The following is a 23,668-nucleotide window of genomic DNA, read 5'->3' as shown; positions in this document are numbered from 1 at the left end:
TTAACCGAGCACATTTTCAATTCATTTCAGCATCAATTTCAAAAGATGTTGTGAAAAGGGCGTAACTCGAGAATGGGTGGACTTGGGCGGATGAAACTAGCGCCAATCGATTCAAAAAATTGGAAAATAAGCCTTTCAAAATCGCGTTAGAATTGAGCTAGGACGCACCGTTTTCGAGTTACGCCCCTTTTTTTTAATTTTTGGATTTTTGTAGTAAACAGTCGCTTTGGTGGTGAGAATTTATCTGGAAAGTGGCGGTCGGTCTCGTGAAAAGAGGCCTGAGGGAATCGACCAATATTCTACTGTAAAGTGGTGGGGGGTGATTACAGCCGGAGTTGAGGTTGTGGTGGGGGGAATCTTCTACTCGTATTCGGGTGTAAAGTGGTGGCGGGAGAATCGACCAATCAGCGCTCGTGAAAAAAACTCATATTCTGCTGTAAAGTGGTGGGGGTGACTACACCCGAATGTAAACAAAACATACTACTACTGTATTTGAATAATTTACTTTTTAATGCGTTGATTTTATTGAAGAAAAAACAGAGTCGTGTTTTGGTGTGCTTTTTGTAGCAGATACACGCTTTCGTGGTGAAAATTTAACTGGTAATTGGCGGTCAATGTCGTGAAAAGAGACCTGAGGGAATCGACCAATCAGCGCTCGTGAAAAAAAAACCTCATATTCTGCTGTAATCACCCCCACCACTTTACAGTTGAATATGAGGTTTCTATACTTCTGACATGGGCTGAACTGACATAGTTTAAATATCTACCCAAAGAATTCTTTTTAGCGAACCACCTAATGTATATTTTTCCATTCCGATGGGATATAGTCACATCAAAAAATTCTATACTTTTATTATATTCCACTTCACTTGTAAATTTAATGTCTACAAAATTTGTTGAATTCATTTAATATTTCATCGATTTGGTTCTCAGGCAATTATAATAAAATATCATCTACAAATCTTTCATAGAAAGCCACTTTATTACTCAATTTGGCCATTATTTGGATTTCACAAAATTTGCTAAACAGGCAGAAATAGGTGATCCCAAGCTAATCCACAACATTATTCATAAAATCTATCCTCAAATTTGAAAAATGTGTTATTTATACACAATGTAATACTATTAATAAAATCCTCTTCATTTATGTCGGTAAACTCTAGAATTTCTTCCCATTTATTTTTAATTGCTCATATGGCTAATTCAATAAGTATGCTAGTGTATAGCGAAACCACATCAAAGGACACAAGAATGTATTTTTCCAGTACAGTTTCCTTGCATATAAAACAATGGCATTCTCATGAGTCCTTTATATTAAATTAATTTTTTCTGCTACATTAAAATTATGACTAATAATTTGGATAAGTTATATGTCAGACATCGAATACAACTGATAATTGGTTTCATCAGATATCCTTCTTTATGTAATTTTATTAAACCATATATTCTTGGTAGTTTTGCATTATTAATACTTAGCAGAATCTCTTCTTCCTTGTTAATATACACCCTCGCTCTTTCCACTTTTTACATAACTTATTATTTTCTTGTTATATTTTATTTTGTTGTCTCTGTGTATTAATTTATAAGTATTACAATCATTTAACAAATAAAGCATTTTTATCGAATAGCTATCGGCATTCATAATTACTGTTTTGTTGTTTTTATTATGTTTAGATTATTTTTATGTTATTAATTTTTTTTTTGTTTTTTGTACAGTCTTGCTAATATTTTGGCTTCTACATTAATGAATTTATCATTAAATAATTTCACGTGTGAAATACTACGTTGCATTACCTAACATTATTTCTGATATCATTTTTAACTTCCTTGCTTATATCTGCTATCTTTAACCCTTTTTCAACATTAGCTATAATATTGTTAACAGGTAACAATATTTCTAGATACCTTTCTAGATACCTTATCCATCTTAGCCTTGTTATTATTAAATTGGAATGGTAAAGTAAATTTTGGTCCTAATGACAAAGTGTTAATGTATTCAGGTATGTCAATAGTTACTAAATTTTGTACCCAATTTTCATTAAACTCTTCAGATTTTGGTTTCAATTAAATTCTTATTAGATAGTTAAATTTTTTAACATTAGCCCCTCGAATATTGTTGAAGATTGCTTCATATTTATGCTCACACATAATAAATTTTTCATACATGTTTACTGGCAAAACCAATTTTATTTTGCTTTGTTTTTAAAATGTTTTTATGCAATATCTTTTCTCGGTTGATACTTGAAATAAATGATTCATATTTTCAAATGTAAAAATTATACAAACACAACCGATATTAATGGTTTAAGTGGTGTTTATGCTAGTATAATTTAATATATTTTATTTGATTGAAATGGAATGATTAAGGATTATATTTTATAATGTAAAGAATTGCTATTTACGTATATTTATATAATTTATTATTATTTAATAATTTCCAGTTTGGCTGAATAATAAGAACAGTCCAATATTGTTTAACATATGATTAAGTAAGTTATATTTACAGTTATACTTGAAAAAGCTTCGAATTTGGAGCAAAATGTTGTTTAATTAATTTTTTGTGTTTATATTTTTATTATATTATTAAATGGTTGAACTACCTGAAGAATTATAAAATAAAATATTCGTTGCCTACAACCGAAAAGTTTCTTTCATATATATATATATATATATATGTGGTAAGTGAGCTTAGTAATTACCTTTGTAATGGATGTACTAAAACCCTAGAAATGACAACACACCTGTTAGTGGGTGGTTGATTTGTGATGAAACATCTTCTGGTGTTGATAGAGTTTTAATGGCTTCAGATTCTGTCTCTTCTGTTCCTTGTTCTCTTGCCTCTTCTATCTTTGTGGTTCAGAGATATATGGTTGAGACTGCCAAAGGTACAGAGATGATCAGCGATTGTCATTATAGATCCCTTTTTTGTATATTACTTGATACAATTGAAATTTTGAGTGGCAAAGTTAATGTATTAGTGGAGTGTTAGTAATACAAATTCAGAGACCCCCTAGGGTCATTGAGTTGCGAAATGAAAATAAAGTGGCAGGTGATAGATTAAATGTGGCTCTGATTAGTGAAAATCATATTTCTCATCGGTCGCTGACTACGCTGTTCAAAGCCTTCAAAAGTGAGGGTAAAATAGTTACTAATTTTGAGCAGCCTTCTAGTTTCCTCCTTATACTGAACCTGTTCACGTAATAAATAGTAATCCTGTTCCATCTATTTCTATCAAGAATTACTGGACTCTGGTTAAGGGAAGCAGAAAGTAGAGAAGGAAAGTTGTTGAAGATAGAAGAATGGCTAAGCTGAAAAATAAAAAGGCTGTTTGTGTTTTGAACTGTTAGTGACAACACTAATCTAGTAAGACCTAAAAATAGAGCAGTTTTTGTTACTAGATTCAATTCCTCTACTTCATCTGATGTTAGAATTCCGGTGAGGGAATTAGTAGGTGTTGATGTATGTACTAAACTGAAAACCAAGAAAGAAGGTTCTTTTCATTTTGTTCCAGATAAACACTTTGAGAAAGTTATGCCTGCTGATACATGACCTGGTATTTTGATTTTACCATCCTATGGCTCATTAAGATCTACACAGAAATTTGTACCTTCTGTTAATATTGAGTCCAAGGAGGAGAGTAATTTTCTAATTGATGATGAAGATAAATAATTTTAATATTTGAGTATTATATTAGAATGTTAGGGTCTTTGAACTAAGGTAGATGAATTTTTTGTTTCTGTAGCTGTGAACCCATATGATGTTATCGCTGTCACGGAATCAACATTTAATGATTCTTCTTTGCATTCTAATTATTTTCCAGACCAGTTCAATGTTTATAAGGCTGACGGCAACATCTTTAGATCAGGTAATAAGTACGGTGGTGGAGAGGTACAGCTTCCTTTAGGTGCCCTGATTTAGAAACTTTTGATGAATGCGTCTAGGTGGAAGTACGTTTATGTGGAGGGTTTATCTTCTTCTGGGGATACACTACTTCAGTCCTAATATTAAGCATGAGATCAAGTCTGAGTATTTTGGTAGTTTATTCTATAAAATTGGTATTAGTTGTTATAACGTTGCCATTGGTGATTTAGTGCCCCAAATATAAAATGGACAGTAAAAATTTAAGTAGTGGGGCCCACTTCTATGCTGAGAAGAAGGCTGATATATTGTTTAATTTTATGGATAATTTTAACTTAAATCAGTTAATCTCAATATATCTGTTGGAGGTTCATCCAACTTAGATCTCATTTTATCTAATAATAATGTCAATGTCCAGTTGGAGGCTGACCATCTTGTTTCTCCAGATCTGCCGCAAGATAAATTTTCAATTAACATCTACATTAGTGAAATTGTACTTTGTAATACTGTTGTTAATTTGTTAAACTATAGTAAAACCAATTATCTTGGTCTGTACCACTCAAAAAAATCAAGCCGATTGGAGTAATATTTATCAATCATTTAATGCTAATGAAGGTGCTTCTGCTTTTAATAATATCCTTTCTATTGTACATGAAAGCATATTCCTTTACATAGATCCAAACCTAAAGGGTTTCCTGCACAGTTTTCATTTAGCCTAATTAGCTATCTAAAGAAAAAGCAGTTTTTTCACAGGAAGTATAAAAAAAGCAGGTCATCGGGCTTCTTATCATAAATTTTTGGAATTGCAGGAAAAGGCTAAAATTCTGTATAGAAATGACGTCTTAAAAAGGGCATGTTGACTGAGGGTGACCTCATGCAAGCTGGAAAACTCATTTCGTTACATAAAATTTGAGCTGAAGGACTCTGATGGAGTTTGTCTGCTTAATGTTGATAATTGAAGTATTGTTGATGCAGATCTATGTGAAGTATTTCAGAGGCATTTTCAACTTATTTATAAGCTTTGTCTAAAATATGTTTGAAGAATGGATTTTGGATGTTTTCTTGATGACACTACTGTTGATATTCCAATTACAATGACTGAAGATGTTGAATCTTTTATTCAGACAGTGTGTTCCCATACTGCAGCTGGTATTGACAGAGCCTCACCATTTATTATTAAGGACGTCTCTAATTTAATGGAAGGCCACCTTGTGGATCGATCATATAAAGCTAAACCATCCATAAACCCCTACAATAGTATAATAATGATAACTGTTTTACCTTTACTGAGAAAATCAAAATGTTTGAAGCTATTACCAGGTCAATTGAATGATATGCTGCTCAGATTTAGGGTGGCAAAATATTCACCAGTGTCAAAGCGATCCTATGATTTTAAGTTTTTAGTCTACACAAAAATATAAAGAATTACTATTTTTAGAGACAGATACCTGAACTTGGCAGGTCTGCATTGGATAATCTTCAGATTATTAATATAATTTAATAGGTATACTCAGCTACAAGAACATTTAAAACAGATTCAAGTAACAATTAACTTTGCAAGCTCTATCTATAATGTTAAATTTGTAGAAAGAGTACTTATTAATAGAACATACAATACAGACATAAAATGTTCTTTTTTAAAGCTAGAACAAAAACAATACAGTTAATATAATATTTTTTGACGGATTATAGTACTAAAATATATATATTTTTTTGAAGTAGTACAGTAAAGTGGTAAAATTCTAAATTGGTGCTTTGCATACTTCTGTATATTTTATAATTGTTACATGTTTTTCTTCAGATCCATTGAAATACACATAAATAAAATGAAAAAAAGAAAATAAATCCCATGCATCTTTTTCTCAATAAGGAGATAGAGATGAAAATCTGTAAATTACTGTTTGAATGTAATAATTTTTTAGCTGGTAATCTTACATTTTTAAATATTTAACATTCAGTGATTGTAGCATTAATAAAAATTTTGATTGTTTAATACCTACCTCAAATACTTTTATTGTAGAATTTGATATAATCATATTAACAGAAACATGGGTGAGAAATTTAGATAAATTTCTTGATCAAATTTAATTACCATTCCAGGATGCCTTAACATGTGGCTTATAAGTTTGTCTCTTCTTTTAACTATATTTTTCCAAATGCTTCTTTCTTCTTCAATTTGCCACAACACCTCTTCATTTGTCACTTTATCCACCTATCTGATTTTTAACATTCTCCTACAACATCACATTTCAAAAGCTTCTAATCTTTTCTTCTCAGGTACTCCAATTGTCCAAGTATCACTTCCATATAAAGCTAAACTCCAAACATATACTTTCAAAAATGTTTTCCTGAAGTTTAAATTAATTTTTGATGTAAGCAAATTATATTTTTGACTGGAAACTCGTTTCATCTGTGCTGTGCGGCATTTTATATCACCCCAGCTTCATCCATGTTTAGTAATTCTACTTCCCAAATAATAAAATTCTTCTACCTCCCATAATCTTTTCTCTTCCTATTTTTATATTCAGTGGTCTATCTTCATTATTTCTACTACATTTCATTACTTTCGTTTTGTTCTTGTTTATTTTCATGCGGTAGTTCTTGCGTAGGACTTCATCCATGCCGTTCACTGTTCCTTTTAAATCTTTTTTACTCTCAGCTGTAATTAATATATCATCAGCTAATCGTAGCATCTTTATCTTTTCACCTTGTACTGTTACTCCGGATCTAAATTATTCTTTAAAATCATTAACTGCTAGTTCTATGTAAAAATTAAAAAGTAATAGGGACAGGGAACATCCTTGTCAGACTCCCTTTTTTATTACAGCTTCTTTCTTATGTTTTTTAATTATTACTGTTGTTGTTTGGTTCCTGTAAATGTTAGTAATCGTTCTTCTATCTCTGTATTTGAACCCTAATTTTTTAAAAATGCTGAACATTTTATTCCAGTGTACATTATCAAATGTCTTTTCTAGGTCTATGAATGCCAAGTATGTTGGTTTGTTTTTCTTTAATCTTCCTTCTACTATTAATCTGAGTGCTAAAATTGCTTCCCTTATCCCTATACTTTTCCTGAAATCAAATTGCTCTTCTCCTAACACTTCTTCCACTCTCCTCTCAATTCTCTATACAGAATTCTAGTTAAGATGTTTGATGCATGGCTAGTTAAGCTAATTGTTCTGTATTTTTCACATTTATCTGTACCTGCTTTCGTTGGTATCATGACTACAACACTCTTTTTGAAGTTGTACAGAACTTCCCCCTTTTTTTGTAAATATTACACACCAGTTTGTATAATCTATCTATTGCTTCCTCACCTGCACTGCGCAGTAATTTTGCAGGTATCCCGTCTATTCCAGAAGCTTTTCTGCCATTCAAATTTAAATATACAAAATAATATATATTTATTTATAAATATACATATATATATTTAACTTTCTTTTTTTTGAGAACTCACGTGATATTGAATAACTTTAGAAAGTCATTTTAAAATGGTATTAGTTACCTAAAAGGTACAAAAGTTTCTTAGACTTATTAGTTAAAGGTTCAGAAAATAAATAAGGTAAAGCTTAAATAAAGAATCAATGACTTCTGATTCTATACGCTTAAGTTTTTCATTGATAAGTCAAAATGACCACTTATCAAGTTCTAGATTAAAAAGCAACTTAGGCTCTGGTCTGTTGTAAATTGTGACCATTCTAAATTTTGTGGGTTAAGAACAATTTATATTTAGTGATTAATCTTATTTTTCTAGATAATAAAAAAATTTCCTGTTGTCCAGCTTTAATGAATTAAACATAATAAAAAAGGTAATTGTAATTCTTTCATAAGTTGTTGAAATTTTTGTTTGTTGATGTCTGATATGGTTTGGATAGCCAGACGGTGATGTCATTGTGGGCTCGTGGGAGCGTATACATTCTCAGGAGAAAGTTGTGTACGTGCATAGATACGAGCGGGCCGAGTATGTACGAGGGAGACAGGCGTCTGGTGGAGGAAGCCAGACTGACATTTTTTTCGTTTCGGGTGTTGTGCGAATTTAGCCGTCATGAAGAAAGGACATGTTTAGGTCACATCGCAGGGAAGTGGTGATATATTCTTTATTCGACATGACAGTACAGTGAGACTGCGTAAACAAAAATATTCTTTACAAGGTCATCGTATTTTTATATGTACAAAAGAAAGGAGTGCAAAAAGGTAGGAGATATATTTTTATAAGACATTGACAGACAAACTGTAGAAGGTGGCCCAACGTCAAAATCATGTTAAGTGTGTAACAGTCAAATAATTTTTTGAGAGCTCTCCCTGTTGATGAATAGTCGTTAAGAACTGTATATTCTTTTATAACTATTAATGATGATTTTTTTTGTTATTCGCTATAATAATAAGGTGATGATATTTTTTAGTATGATTTGTAATGCGTATTAGATTTGACTGGCCAGTATCCTTATATATAAATAAAATAAGATAGATTTGATTTACTGTCAAGGTTTTACGACATACGAGTAGTGTGGAAATGAGTGTTCTATAGAAGTAGTATGTGATTCCATATAATATTGATATGTTTAATTAATGTTAAAAAAAATAAAAATTTTAATTTATTTTTGATAATATACTTGTGTGTCAGACTACATAACCAAAGTACATTATTTCGTCATTCCTGCTTTAATTTGAATTATTTAGTTATTAAGCTTTTATTTTATAGTGTATAATTGATTCACTTGAGCTTTTTTTTTCTTAAATTGGTAGTAAGCCTACAAAATCAAATATCAAGATTTCAGTAATAAGATACTAAGGAGGTAAAGGAAATGCTGATAGCAATTAAGAAAGTAGTTGCCAGCCAAATTAGACTGAAGGAATAATTAAACACAACTGCAGCAGCATAGTCAAATATTGAATTTTTAGTCAATAATTTGTTTCTGCAGTTTCTAACATTTAATGATCACAAAGTTCTAGATAATATTATCCACTTACAGTAGTTACTGCCAAATATACCAGCGAAGGTCAGTCTTTAAACTGACCTTCTTTAAACTGAACACTAATGAAAATTTATTATAAATTAAAATTATCATAAATTAATTTTAAAAAAAAGGAAAAAATTAAAATCCTCTAACCCTTACATAAATCAATTAGTTATTATTTAAGTTAAATAGTCATAATATTAAAATCAATTCAGATTTTTTATTTTATTATCTGTACTAGATATTACTAGCACCATATAATATTATCTATAATATTCATTATAAAAACATGAAGCTTTTCTTAGGATCACAGTATGTCAGTTAAAATTTTGTTATTTGTTCATTTATCAGCTGGATTATTCATTCTACGCAAATTCAAAATCAAAAAAATTTGAAGTACAAATGAAATTACAACATTCTTATCACAACTGAAGGAAATCCACAACTCCTTCTAGGAAGTAGATTAAAATCACACTGGGGTCAGTACTAAATTTACTACAACAAATATTTACAAATTCATCAATGAAATGGAAGTAAAATGACAAAAAATTATTAATATTTTTAACATTTATTTACATAATTACAATAAAGTCGCTACAAAAATAACTATAATTTTTTAAATATTCAGAATACCAACATTTTAAGTATCAATATAACAGTGATACAAATATTTAAATCAATATAAAACTATTTTTTTACATTATAATAAACCAAAATTTTGTTATTTTCCATATAACATTAACAATATTAACACTTTTTACATCAATCATAATATAATTTGAATTACTATATGAAAATTTTAAAAATTACAAAAAAGTTTTAATAATATATAGTTTCTTGTACAGAAGGTACAAACCAGGAAAATTTGTGAATAAACACTATAAATTTTGGACATAAATTTAAAAAAACATTTAACAGAATATTAACCATATTTCAATCAGAACAACATAAAATGTAAAAACAATGACTTACCACCACTTTGAAATTCTAAGTCTCTATATTAAACACTTTTTTTTAAATATATATGAAACTTGGAATGTACAACACACTCATCAGATTTTATTCCTTAATCTCTTTTTAATAAATACTGAATAAGTAGCTCTACTCCTCCCTGAAATATATAATCAGTCAATCATAACATCAAAATAAAAATATACAGTAATTTTTTTTTTTTTTTAAATGAACAGTTCAAATTATGTTTTAAAACTACTGATGTACAAAACATAAGTCTCATGAAAAATCAGTAGTAAATAGTGGAAAAATGATTATTTCCTCCCAAACCCTACTGTATCTGAAAATTTTTAAATGCATACTTAATATATTTTACTTAAAATTTTAAATTAGATGTGCCAAATATTTTTGTTCAAGTTAACTGTTATCTTAAGCTTTCTAGATGGTAATTTAACAAACAAACTTGTTACACAATTTACTATATTATTTTCAAGAGACAGGAAATATTACCCAGATGTTCATAAACTAAGTTTTTACTTACCCTGATGCTCAGGATGAGGGAGCTGCATAACGGTATTTAGGATCCGGATCACCGTCACAGATATATCTTCCTGAATGCAATATAAAAAAATATTTATATTAGATTTTTAAATCACACTGTATGCATGGACAGACACACACACAATAACATTTACAATATTAATTTTTGTCTAAAAATCATTGTAAAATAAATTTAATGTCATTTGTAATGGGGACTTTCTTACATTAACTCCTATCTTGTATCACAAGACATATTGTAGAATTCAGGGCATATGATGCTGAATAATATGGAAGTGTGCTTTTTATTTGAGCTAAAATAATATATTTTTTACCTTTATTTTTATCTTTTACACCAATACATCAATTGTTGAGTTATGAGTTATTTTAAGCATTATTTAGACATCCTCCAGAGTTTGTTATCACTTTTATACGAGGGCTATTTTTTAAATAAGGTCCGACTGGCTGTAGCTATGTAAATTTTATAGGGCTGTTAAAACACGCATGCGCTCCAGCTTCCAGCATGCGTTGCACAAATACAGACATTTGCAGTTGTAACATCACTGTGTACGGGTTATATTGCGCAGTTGAAATGTTTCAAATAATTGAGTGACCTATCGATTGTGAAATATGGTCTGTGATTCGATTTTTGATTGCAAGGAACGTGTCAGCAGCAAACATTCATCATCAGATATGTGAGGTTTACAGGCCTAATTCAATGAGGGACAGCAAAGCACGTAAATAGGCAAGACTGTTCAAGGACAGGCGGGACAATGTCCATGATGAACCACGATCGGGCCGACCTTCTGTAATCACACACGATTTGGTCCATGAAGTTGACACAAAAATTTGTGAGGACCGGCGATTCATGATTTCCACTTTGTCACTGATATTCCCACAAGTTTCAAGTTCAGTGCTATGCAAATTCATTCTGAAATCTTGCAGTTCAAAAAATTGTCCTTGTGATGGGTTCCCAGGTTGCTTTCTGAAGAACACCAAAAAAAATGAGAACAGCTAACACTTTAAACATTTTTGACCCAATACAGTGAGTAAGGAGATGAACTTTTGGATCACACTGTCACAGGTAATGATGAGAAATGGGTTTCTCGTACCTCTCTAGCATCAAAGCAACAGTCAATGGAATGGCGACACATAACATCTCCAGTCAAAGTAAAAGCCAAACGAACAATGTCAACATGCAAGATTATGGCAACTGTGTTTTGGGATAGACATGGGGTCCTGTTAGTCGATTTTATGCCCAAAGGGACAACAAACTAAACTGCAGGCTGTGATACCTTGATGAAACTTTGGTGTGCCATACAGAATAAGCAACATGGCCTATTGCAATCTGGAGTTTTGTTTCTGCATGACAATGAACGACCTCATTCTGCTGCTCAAACTAGAGTTAATCACATCTTTTGGATTGTGGACCTTGTGGCGAGCAACTACCACCAGGTCTGCTACCTGAAGCGTTTCTCAGTGGTCAGTGGTTTGACACTGATAATGAAGTAAAAACAACGGTTGAAGACTGGTCGTCTTCACAGGCGGCTGATTTCTATGATGTGAGCATAAACAATTTAGTAAAAACGCTATGATAAATGTTTAAATAAACAAGGTAACTATGTAGAAAAGTAGCATAAAGTGTAGAGTGAAAAAAAAAGAAAACTTTTTGACAATATTTTTACTAGTTTTCTTTGTATTAAAAAACAGACCTCACTTAAAATATAGCCCTAGTAATACTCAGGAATACATTTCAGAAATAAAACAGCCACACTGATTCTGCTACACTGAATTTACATTATTGTAATATTAAATTGTACTTAGATAAAAAGTTCAGTTCTTCTTGACAATAAAAACCACATACAACACATTCAGTATATACCTTATTATAAACGAAAGGATTTTTTTTCAATTTAATGAGGATTTTTCATCAAAGAAACTAACTTATTTATATAGTTTTCAGTAAATAAAAAACAGTTGCTGCATCTTAAATATAATTAAACTATTTTTACTCTTTTACTTAACTTCAACCCTTTTTTTGGAATCATTAAAAAATGTTTTTTCCTTAATACTATTGAATCTTTTACTTAAAAAGGTTTTATATTGTGAGACCTTTTCTGAAATGAACAAACTTTTTAAAGGTATTCAATACACTAAGGCAATGTTGTATAAGTACAACATCTTTAATATTAACTTGTAGACAGTGCAGCATGATTTTTCAGTTCTGTATTGTTTAGAAATTTAAAATTGTATAACATTTTAGTTAAGGGTAAACATGATAAATGTTCATCGGTACTGTTTAAGCCTATGTATGCACTATTGTAATTTATTATAAAAAATATTTTATTACTTTTTTATAATGTTTATACATTTTTTTAAGTATCAAATAAAAGTAAGTTTTTATTATATTATCTCTTTTTATATTAGTATATAAAATTTAGCCCTTTTTATATTTTGAAATTTTGTCTTTGAACAGATTATGTAATACGGAAATGCCAAATATTTTACCATTTGTAGTTTAAGCTTCGTAGTATTTCTGAGAAACACCCAACTGCAATCAATGAAATATGATTGATTAAATATAGTTAAAATTAAACGTTCTTCTGATTTAAACAAATCTCAATATTTACACATAATTTTTGTCTAGGTGAAGAAGTAGATGAAATCTATTCTGATTTTCACCAAACAATATTATGAACTTGATTAGCATACATTAAGTAAAGTTAAAACAAATGAGCTAATATCCTGATTCTTTATTTGTTTTACTCATACATTTTCAATAGTACTTCATCTTTTTGTTTACGAAGTGTAACAATTTCTCTATCGTCCCACAAGATCAAATCTCCAAATTCCATAAAAGATCACTTCTTCAAGCTGATCTCTTGAAAATAATTATTTTTTAAATACAATAAAATGCTATTATTATATCCATCTGATATGCTCCAGATATCTATAAGACAAATGGTACCAAGGATTACCTTAACAGAGGTAAAAATTACAATGCTACAGCAAGAACTGCAGATAGATTCTTTATACCTAAATGCTCCCTCTATGAACCATGAGACCTTGCCGTTGGTGAGGGGGCTTGAGTGCTCAGTGATACAGAGTAGCTGGACCAAAGGTGCAACCATATCAGAGAGGTATCTGTTGAGAGCTAGACTAAGGAATGATTCCTGAAAGAGGGCAGCAGCTCTTTCAGTAGTTGTTAAGGGCATAGGGCAGGACGACTTAAACGGTCACATCAATCTCACTCAATCCTTTGAGTACTGCGCAGCTGAAAGCAATGGAAAACTTTAGCTGCATTTTTGCCAAAAAAATGTAGCTCTCTGCATTTTCATACACCAAAGATGGAAGTGCCTTCCTTGGTAAAATATTCCAGAGGTAAACTAGTACCCTGTTCAGATCTCCGGGTGGGGACTACTAAGGAAGGGGTCACCAGAAAATTAAAAAATAACATTCCACTAGTCGGAACGCAGAATGTTAGAAGTCTAAAATAGGTTGGTAGGTAGAGAAAATTTAAAGAGGGAAATGGAGAGGATAAATGTAGCTGTAGTAAGAATTAGCAGGGTTCGATGGGAAGAGGAAAACAACTGTTGGTTAGGTGATTTTAGAATAATTAACTCAGCTTCAAATAATGGGCAGGCAGGAGTAGGTTTTGTAATGATCAAGAAGATAGAGAAGAGAGTAGAGTATCTCAAAATGTATAGTGATAGAATCATTGTAATAAGGATAAAATCAAAACCTAAACCGACAACGATTGTTAACGTCTACATGCCTACATGCGCTCATGATGATGAAATAAGGTAGAGTGTGTATACAGAGAAATTGACAAAGCAATTAAACACATAAAAGGGGATGAAAATTTAATAATAGTTGGAGATTGAAATGCAAGCATTGGAAAAGGCAAGGAAGGAAATATAGTGGGTGAGTACGGGCTGGGCAAAAGGAATGAAAGAAGGGATCGACTTATAGAGTTTTGCACTAATTATAATTTAGTAACTGCCAACACTCAGTTTAAAAATCATAACAGAAGCGTATACACATGGAAAAAGCCAGGTGATACTGCAAGGTTATCAGATAGATTATGTCATGGTTAAGTAAAGATTTAGAAATCAACTCGTGGACTGCAAAACTTACCCTGGAGCAGACATTGATAGCGACCATAATTTGGTGATAATGAAATGTAGATTGGGGTTTAAAAACCTGAAGAAAAGGTGTCAGATGAATCGGTGGAATTTAGAGAAGCTTGAGGAAGAGGATGTAAAGAAGATTTTTGAGGAGGACATCCCAAGAGGTCTAAGTAAAAAAGATAAGGTAGAAAATGTAAAAGAAGAATGGGAGAATGTTAAAAAGGAAATTCTTAAATCAGCAGAAGCAAACTTAGGCGGAATAAAGAGAACTGGTAGAAAACCTTGGGTTTCAGACGATATATTGTAGCTGATGGATGAACGTAGAAAATATAAGAATGCTAGTGATGAAGAAAGTAAAAGGAACTATCGGCAATTAAGAAATGCTATAAACAGGAAGTGCAAACTGGCGAAAGAAGAGTGGATTAAAGAAAAGTGTTCAGAAGTGGAAAGAGAAATGAACATTGGTAAAATAGACGGAGCATACAGGAAAGTTAAGGAAAATTTTGGGGTACATAAATTAAAATCTAATAATGTGTTAAACAAAGATGGTACACCAATATATAAAACGAAAGGTAAAGTCGATAGATGGGTGGAATATATTGAAGAGTTATACGGAGGAAATGAATTAGAAGATGGTGTTACAGAGGAATTCAAAGAGGATGAAAGGGAAGAAATAATACTGAATCTGAATTTAAGAGAGCATTAAAAGATTTGAATGGCAGAAAGGTTCCTGGAGTAGATTCCATCAGACTTCAAAAAGAGTGTTATAGTCATGATACCAAAGAAAGTAGGAGCAGATAAATGTGAAGAATACAGAACAATTAGCTTAACTAGCCATGCATCAAAAATCTTCACTGGAATTCTGTACAGAAGAATTGAGAGGAGAGTGGAAGAAGTGTTAGGAGAAGAGCTATTTGGTTTCAGGAAGAGTATAGGGACAAGGGAAGCAATTTTAGCACTCAGATTAATAGTAGAAGGAAGATTAAAGAAAAACAAACCAACATACTTGGCATTCATAGACCTAGAAAAGACATTTGATAATGTACACTGGAATAAAATGTTCAGCATTTTTAAAAAATTAGGGTTCAAATACAGAGATAGAAGAACGATTACTAACATTTACAGGAACCAAACAACAACAGTAATAATTAAAAAACATAAGAAAGAAGCTGTAATAAAAAAGGGAGTCTGACAAGGATGTTCCCTGTCCCTATTACTTTTTAATTTTTACATAGAACTAGCAGTTAATGATTTTAAAGAATAATTTAGATCCGGAGTAACAGTACAAGGTGAAAAGATAAAGATGCTACGATTAGCTGATGATATATTAATTACAGCTGAGAGTAAAAAAGATTTAAAAGGAACAGTGAACGGCATGGAAGAAGTCCTACGCAAGAACTACCGCATGAAAATAAACAAGAACAAAACGAAAGTAATGAAATGTAGTAGAAATAATGAAGATAGACCACTGAATATAAAAATAGGAAGAGAAAAGATTATGGGAGGTAGAAGAATTTTATTATTTGGGAAGTAGAATTACTAAACATGGATGAAGCTGGGGTGATATAAAATGCCGCACAGCACAGATGAAACGAGTTTCCAGTCAAAAATATAATTTGCTTACATCAAAAATTAATTTAAACTTCAGGAAAACATTTTTGAAAGTATATGTTTGGAGTTTAGCTTTATATGGAAGTGATACTTGGACAATTGGAGTACCTGAGAAGAAAAGATTAGAAGCTTTTGAAATGTGATGTTGTAGGAGAATGTTAAAAATCAGATAGGTGGATAAAGTGACAAATGAAGAGTTGTTGTGGCAAATTTAAGAAGAAAGAAGCATTTGGAAAAATATAGTTAAAAGAAGAGACAAACTTATAGGCCACATGTTAAGGCACCCTGGAATGGTCGCTTTAATATTGGAGGGATGTGTAGATGGAAAAAATTGTGCAGGTAGACAACATTTGGAATATGTAAAACAAATTGTTAGGGATCTAAGATGTAGGGGGTACACCGAAATGAAATAGCACTAGGTAGGGAATCTTGGAGAGCTGCATCAAATCAGTCAAGTGACTGGACAAAAAAAATATTCATATTAAATTAAAATTAATTTATTTAAATTAAAATTTTTGTAGCCCATATCTTATTATTGTATTAATCTACAGATAACATTTTATAAAACATTTTTAAATATTAATAACGTTTTAAATTTAAAAAAAAAAAATTTTTTTGACTGAACAAATATTTGTTCTATAGATTTTAATGTGTAGATGTAAAGAAAGAAGAAAAAATTTAAAGAAAAGATTACCGAAGATGGGCTTATGCCTGAAAGCGCTATAACGAGCAAAAAAAAATGACCAGTCAAATGACTGAAGACAAAAAAAAAATACCTAAGCGATGTGGTATTTAAGTCTGTTGCAGCAGCCACTTTCATGAATTGAAGCTGAGTAAATATATATATATATATATATATACATAAATTTTTGTATTGTTTATATACCAAATACTTAATTATTCAAAAGTTAATGTTTTTAAAATTATTCTTTTCTGTTATATATCAAACTAGATGTACAGAGATTACTCATAACTATATTAATAATCTATTTTTCTCTCTAGTATACTAAAGTAGTAAAGAGAATCCTATTCATGTTATAAGAATCTGGCATTTTTCAATGTTTATACATGTACAAGTGATGATTGCACATAGTGTTGAACTGTCCGATCAGAGAACGATGTTAACAATTCAGATATAAACAATAGCATAGAGTAATAATACAAAATATAATTTTCAGTGAATCTAGAATAAATTACTGATTAATCATATTTCACTAAAACTAATGAACTATATACTTTTATCACAGTTTTCATGATGGCTATCCTTGTGCAATGAATATTATGTATTTTGAAATGCAATTAGATTTGAAGTGTAATGAGATTATGAAAGCAGAAGCTGTACCAAGATAACATAATTTGTTAAAAAAGAAAAAATGGTGTTTAAAAAACACAATTTTTTTAGTTAAAAATAGTGATGTTAGAATTTCAATTAATTTAAAATTCTGGCAGCCTACATTAGAAACTGTAAACTTTTACAATCAATGTTTCATTAAAGGATTACAGGGCGTTTTATACAAGTCTAAGTACAACCTTCTTATATTTTTTATGAAGTATTTTATGGTTTTGGATAACATGGCAAACCAATCTCTTTGATCTTGATGGTTCCACAATACCTGGTACATCTCAGGAAGTAGTACCCTGATAATTGAAGTGTATAAAACAATATAAAATCTAGACAGCCAATAGCAAAAATTTTATTATTTGCTGAACTGAAACTATACAAAATGAAATTTTGCTGCATGCTGTAAGCATTTATTAGTGACTAATGACCACATCAGTCGACCATTTAACATTTATTTTAAACTACATAGGTATTTAAGGAATATAGGGCACAATATGTTAATTATTTATATTAGTACAAAACAGTTACCAAAAGTAGAGCTAAACTAGATTTTATATTGTTGTAAATTCTTTTATAATGAAATCTTTTTTATATAACACGAATGCTATAATAACAATGACACACTCAAAGTAAAGAGTCCACAGAGGACTAAATCTGACTTTCTATACTGCATCTACCTTATGGTGTTTATAAAAAATAATTAACTGAAAAAAATAAACTACAATTTAAATTAACTGTACATGGTGTTGGGTTCTAATTTCAATGTTGTAGACTGGCTTCATCAACCTCTAGTATCCTTGGAATGGATGATCTACAATAAAAAAATTTCAGTTGAGAATGACAAAAATTTATAAGAGCCGGCGAAGTTGAAAAAACTGAAAACATAAGGTACATAGATATAAATGAAACTGGGCAGAGAGCTGTTATTTCTACTTTCTCAAACAAAATCATAGAATTATAATGTCCAGATTTATTTCTAAAAAAAAAAAAAATAGTTCTGTTTTCACATGTTTTTCTTCAGTTTTTAGGGTGCTTTAGTTCATTAAAGATTTTTCCTGTTACTTAAACAAAGGATTCCAATCACTCACCCCACAATACATGCATTTCTCAACCATTTTCGTTTGATTTTGTTATTACTAACTTAACCTCAAAATGTGCAATAGGAGTAATCTACAAGAATTAGTTTTTAAGAACTATTATTTTATTCTTATTTGGTATATTTTTTTAGGATTTCACCCTAAAAATATTCTAAGCATAGAAAAACTATCAGGTTCTATAAGGTATCAGGGAGCTTTTATAATATAATTAGCTATAAGCTATTGTAGGTTACAAGCTGTAATTTTACATCATTATATCTATAATGACAACTATAAGCTATCATTTCATACTCTAAAATCAATACAAAATCAATGTCAATGTTCATACCCTTAAATCAATAATGTGAAATTATAAAGAATCACAGTCTTTTAATGTATTATTAGTGGAATGATGAAAACACTATTCAATAAAATTATTTATTATTTAGAAACATGTTGATTAATATTATACATGTAAGAAAAAATAAAATTATACCTGAGACAAATCTTCTTTTTACAAGAGAGAGTCTATAACCTGAACCGATGAGTTCAAACTCAACACCTGATAGGGTTGTGCCTTCACAGTTAAACTGGGCTGCAATAGTGCCTTGAGAACTAGGCCCATTGCTTACTTCTAATCTAGCACGAAGAGAGCCCACTCCATGATTATCTGAATGTTGCGATAATTCAGTAAACTTCCACAATGCACGCTGGGTATCATTCAACCTATAACAAAATTTCAGAATAAAACATAAGATACATAGATATAGATTAAACTGGACAAAAAGCTGTTATTTCTACTTTCTCAAACAAAATCATAATGTCATGACGTCAAGATTTATTTCTAAAAAAAAAAAAAAAACAGTTCTTGTTTCACATATTTTTCAGTTTTTAAGGTGCTTTCGTTCATTAAAATTTGTTCCTGTTACTTAAACAAAGGCTTCCAATGCATGCTGGCTATCATTTAACATATAACAAAATTTCAACCTGAATTTAAGAAAAAAATAATAATTAGCACGATAATAAAAATTTCTTACCATTAATAAAGTGAATTGTAGTTTTTGCTGTATTACAACAACAGAGATATGTGAGGAAGCAGTACAGAAATTTAAAAACTCCTGAAGAGAGACAACCTTAATGTAAATGACATATGACAGTTGTAACTGATCAAATGTCAAAACTAACTGAAATTAAAACCAGTTCATATAAATGATGGTGTGTAAAAATAACTTTAAGAAAAATGAGTTTACTTAACAGTAAATAACTCATGTAGGAACAAACAATTAAAAATACAGAATTTAGAAACATGGATTAAATTATAAAATCATAGCTAAACTTTAATATTGATTACAATAAAGTGAAGATCTTATTATTAATCTTTTTGACTATTAACCTACTGAACTAGATAACCTGGCTGGTGAAACTTTACATCACTATTATAAAAAATATACTCATTTAAAGCCTTCCCCTGTTTATGCTGCAAATATAACATAATTATATTTTTGCCTTTTAAATCTGACATTTTTATTTTTACCTTTTTTAATCTGAAAACTATAAATGCACATTTCATTTTTTTTAGTTATACTGTTTTTTGACAGCACATAGTGGTTGTTTTTAGATTTTTCTTTCAATTTATTATTTTAATTAATCACAACTTTTAAACTGTATCAAATTCAAGTTTAGTTATTTATTTATACAGGCTACCAGCATATTTACCACTTAACTGATTATGTCTGACTTTTTAAGCTAATTTGTTTCTAAATGACTATTCGTAACCACATATTTTATAAAATTTTAGTGATGATGACAGTGATGTTGAAATAATGGATTCTATTTTTATACAAAGCTGAACCTCGTAATGGAAATTGGCAAATCTCCATGAAAGAAATTGGGAAATTAAGACTAAATCTCAGCTGAGTGGGAATGCAAAATATGTAAATCCAATAACTGAAAAACTAAACATGGCTAGCAATATTATTTAACAAACATTAAAAACAATTTTTTTTTTATAATCCTTACTTATAGTTGTACTTTTGTGCCAAAACAGTAATACCAAAATATTTTTTTCAAACTGAGATAAGACTATCTTTATTATTTTTATAATGGTGGCAGTATTTATTTTTTAAATTAATTTGAATATAAAATATATAATAATAAATTAAATAAGAATGTCCATTACCACTGAGCAGTAGGTTTTGACTGAATATTTTTCACGTTTCCATCAACTGGAACAGCTACAGTTAAGTTAAGAAGTGGAGATGGTGAAGCCATTGCATGACTATTATATTTGTAATCTATTTTCAAATCTGTTTGGTTCCATTCACATTTCCAGTAGGCAACTAATTGAAATGGGCAAGAACCAGCACCACCTTTGGCTTTTATCTGAAATTTTAAGCAAGTAGAATTTTATTATTAGTTATACAGAGTGATTCACATAGTATTACTGGCGCTTTCTGAGCTCATTCTACTAGTGAAAACAATCAAAAAAGTTCATAAGAACATGGATCTGGAAACTCTCCGTTGGCAAGTTATGACTAGCGAAAAATTTCACCCTGATTCCTGGGCAAAGAATGAAATAAAACCATACTGAAATTCTAGGAACCCAAATTAAGGGATAAACTTAATGGGTTCTTATGGTTATTGACCTGAAAAATAGAATAAAACAGGTTTTAGAACCATATCTCCAGTATTTTTTATAATATCCGAAGTAAAACAGAAAAATATGTTGTCTGAAAACACATTTTTTTTACATTTGTAATACATAAACTTTGTTAAATGACTAATAAATGTGTAAAATCTATTATCAAAACTTATAGAGAATTTAATTCTGAGAAAACTGGTGTAAAATGGCCCAATAAAAAATAAATATAAGTTCAAGAAATTTGATTTTGTTATTAATACTTACCATATGAAAGCAACGGGATTACCTGCACAAAGCATGTTTGCTTTCCTAGAAAATGCATTGATATGAAAAATAGTGTCATATTAAAGACAAAAATAAAATAAAAAAATTTAAAAAAAACAGTACTAATGTTATTCAGACAATAAAGTTTACGTATCTTTCTCGAATTCACTGTCAAATTGAAAATTTGAGAAATTATTTCGTAAGTTGGTAACATGAAAATCAGCTTGTCAACAATGCATTTTATGTCGTGTCATCAGTGTACTGCATGTTCTGCATTACTTCTGTGAACTGTTACCAGTACAGTTTAGTTTAATTAGGTGTGCGTGTGTATGTCTGTGTATGTGTGTGTATATTTTAATTGGTGTCATATTGTAGCAATATCTTTCTTATTTACAAATGAGGAATACACCAACATGGTATTTATCTTGGGGGTGTACGATGGAAATGCAACTGTTGCTGCTGCAGAATATTAGACAATTTCCTAACCACAGAGTTCCAAATCCTAAAACAATTAGTGGAACATTCCATATGCTATGGAAATAGCATCATGCATGTTCTGCCCAGCATGATCCCAGTATTGATGAAACCATTATCGAGGCTACTCAACGCAGTTCCTTTCCCAGAAAGGCCTGGACGAGACCTTTCCTGGTGGTACAAAGTTTCCCCATCTCTGGTGGGGAAGACACTTCATAACAAAAAGCTGTATTTTTACCATAATCAATGTCTAAAAAATCATCTTCAACCAGGAGATGCTCCTCTTCATTTGCAATATCGCAACTGGTTGAATATGAACCGATTCATTTTATTTACTGATGAGACAGCTGGGATGGCATCAATAACCTTCACAACAAACACATTTGGGCAGAAGTCAATCCACACATGACAGTAGAGCGTAACTTCCTACACCGATTTAGCATCAATATGTGGTGTGGTCTAGTTTACAATCAGTTATTTGGACCATTCATTCTCCAGGATGTCTAAATTCCAAAATTTACTACAAATTCCTGAAGGAACAGTTGTCACTACTATTAAAAGATGCTCCACTAGTATCAAGATACCGCATGTACTTTCGGCTGATGATGCACCTCCTCACTTTTCACGTGCTGTATCAGCATACTTAAATGATAAATTTGCAGCATGATGGATTGGCCATGGCGGACCACACTCCTAACCACCAACATCACCTAATCTAACACTGTTAGAGTTTTGTATGTGGAGTTGAAAGAAAAGTACTGTGTACAATAAAACAGTTCATATGCATGAAGAGTGGTTGCTCATTTTATAGGTGCTACCGCACAAAATTGTAAGTTTTCATATGGTAAGTGACAGTAATTTCTTAAACTTGTATTTGTTTTATATAGAGCTATTTTACATCAATTTTCTCAAAATTAAATTTTCTACAAGTTTTGATAATAAATTTTATGTATTTATTAGTCATTTAACAAAGTTTCTGTATTACAAATGAAAAAAAGTGTGTTTTTAGACAACATATTTTTTCTGTTTTACATCTGATATTAATTATGAAAACTACTATAAATATGGTTCTGGAGTCAGTTTTATTCAATTTATAGTCATAAACCTAAGGAAACATTAAGTTTACTCCTTAATTTAGGTTCCTAGAATTTCAGTATGATTTTATTTCACTCTTTGCCCAGAAATCAAGGTGAAATCTTTCACTTGCCATAACTTACTAAAAGAGTGTTTCCAGACCCATGCTTTATAACCTACGTGTATATGAATTCTTTTCATAATTTTCGCTAGTAGAATGTGCCCAGAAAGCACCAGTAACAGTACGTGAATCATTCTGTACACAAAATTAACAAAATAAAATAACCCTATACAATACATTAAATATAAAAAAAATACTATAAACTAATTCAAATTCAGAAGGGATTATTGAAAATTATTTTCAGCATAAACTTACGTTATGTACACGCTGAACAGGATGCAAAAAATTCAGTATTTAGAAAAAAAATTCAACGATAGTAATATTGTTGCTGTAAAGAAAATAATTTTTTAATTGTATATTAACTAAATTGGTGGGAAGATTTTTCCAATGGGTTGGTAATTTATTAAAAATGGCAGAGGAAGCAAAGAAAGGTTTTTTCTAGTTTTTTGTGTAACTAACAAAATACTTCTACTGTGTTTAGTCATACAAAAACAGTTCCATTGTCTGGTTTGGTACAGATGGATTCCGTACAGAAGAAGTAACTTGTAATCTTTTTAGCAAAGATTACAAAATATATAAACACAAGTAACTTTAACATATTTAATTTTCTACCTACATGATTAATAATTAT

At 30.5% G+C, this 23,668-nt stretch overlaps 1 protein-coding gene across 7 annotated transcripts in view; it reads right to left on the bottom strand.

Annotated features, from left to right (window-relative positions):
- Nucleotides 1–9,763: 9,763 nt before the first annotated feature.
- Nucleotides 9,764–23,668, bottom strand: part of LOC142323613 (F-BAR domain only protein 2) — a 219,041-nt gene continuing 205,136 nt past the window's right edge. For all 7 annotated transcript variants that reach the window (XM_075363466.1, XM_075363467.1, XM_075363468.1 and 4 more), the window contains 4 exons: nucleotides 20,643–20,845; nucleotides 18,960–19,189; nucleotides 10,309–10,378; nucleotides 9,764–9,927 (listed from right to left, as the gene is read on the bottom strand). In XM_075363466.1, the coding sequence (XP_075219581.1) occupies nucleotides 10,317–10,378; nucleotides 18,960–19,189; nucleotides 20,643–20,845 (495 nt within the window). In that variant the 3' untranslated portion in view covers nucleotides 9,764–9,927; nucleotides 10,309–10,316. The remainder of the gene's footprint in view (nucleotides 9,928–10,308; nucleotides 10,379–18,959; nucleotides 19,190–20,642; nucleotides 20,846–23,668) is intronic.

Source organism: Lycorma delicatula, chromosome 4 (genome assembly GCF_047948215.1).
Source record: "Lycorma delicatula isolate Av1 chromosome 4, ASM4794821v1, whole genome shotgun sequence".
NCBI classification, from domain to species: Eukaryota; Metazoa; Arthropoda; class Insecta; order Hemiptera; family Fulgoridae; genus Lycorma; species Lycorma delicatula.
This window is presented reverse-complemented; position numbering and strand designations above follow the sequence as displayed.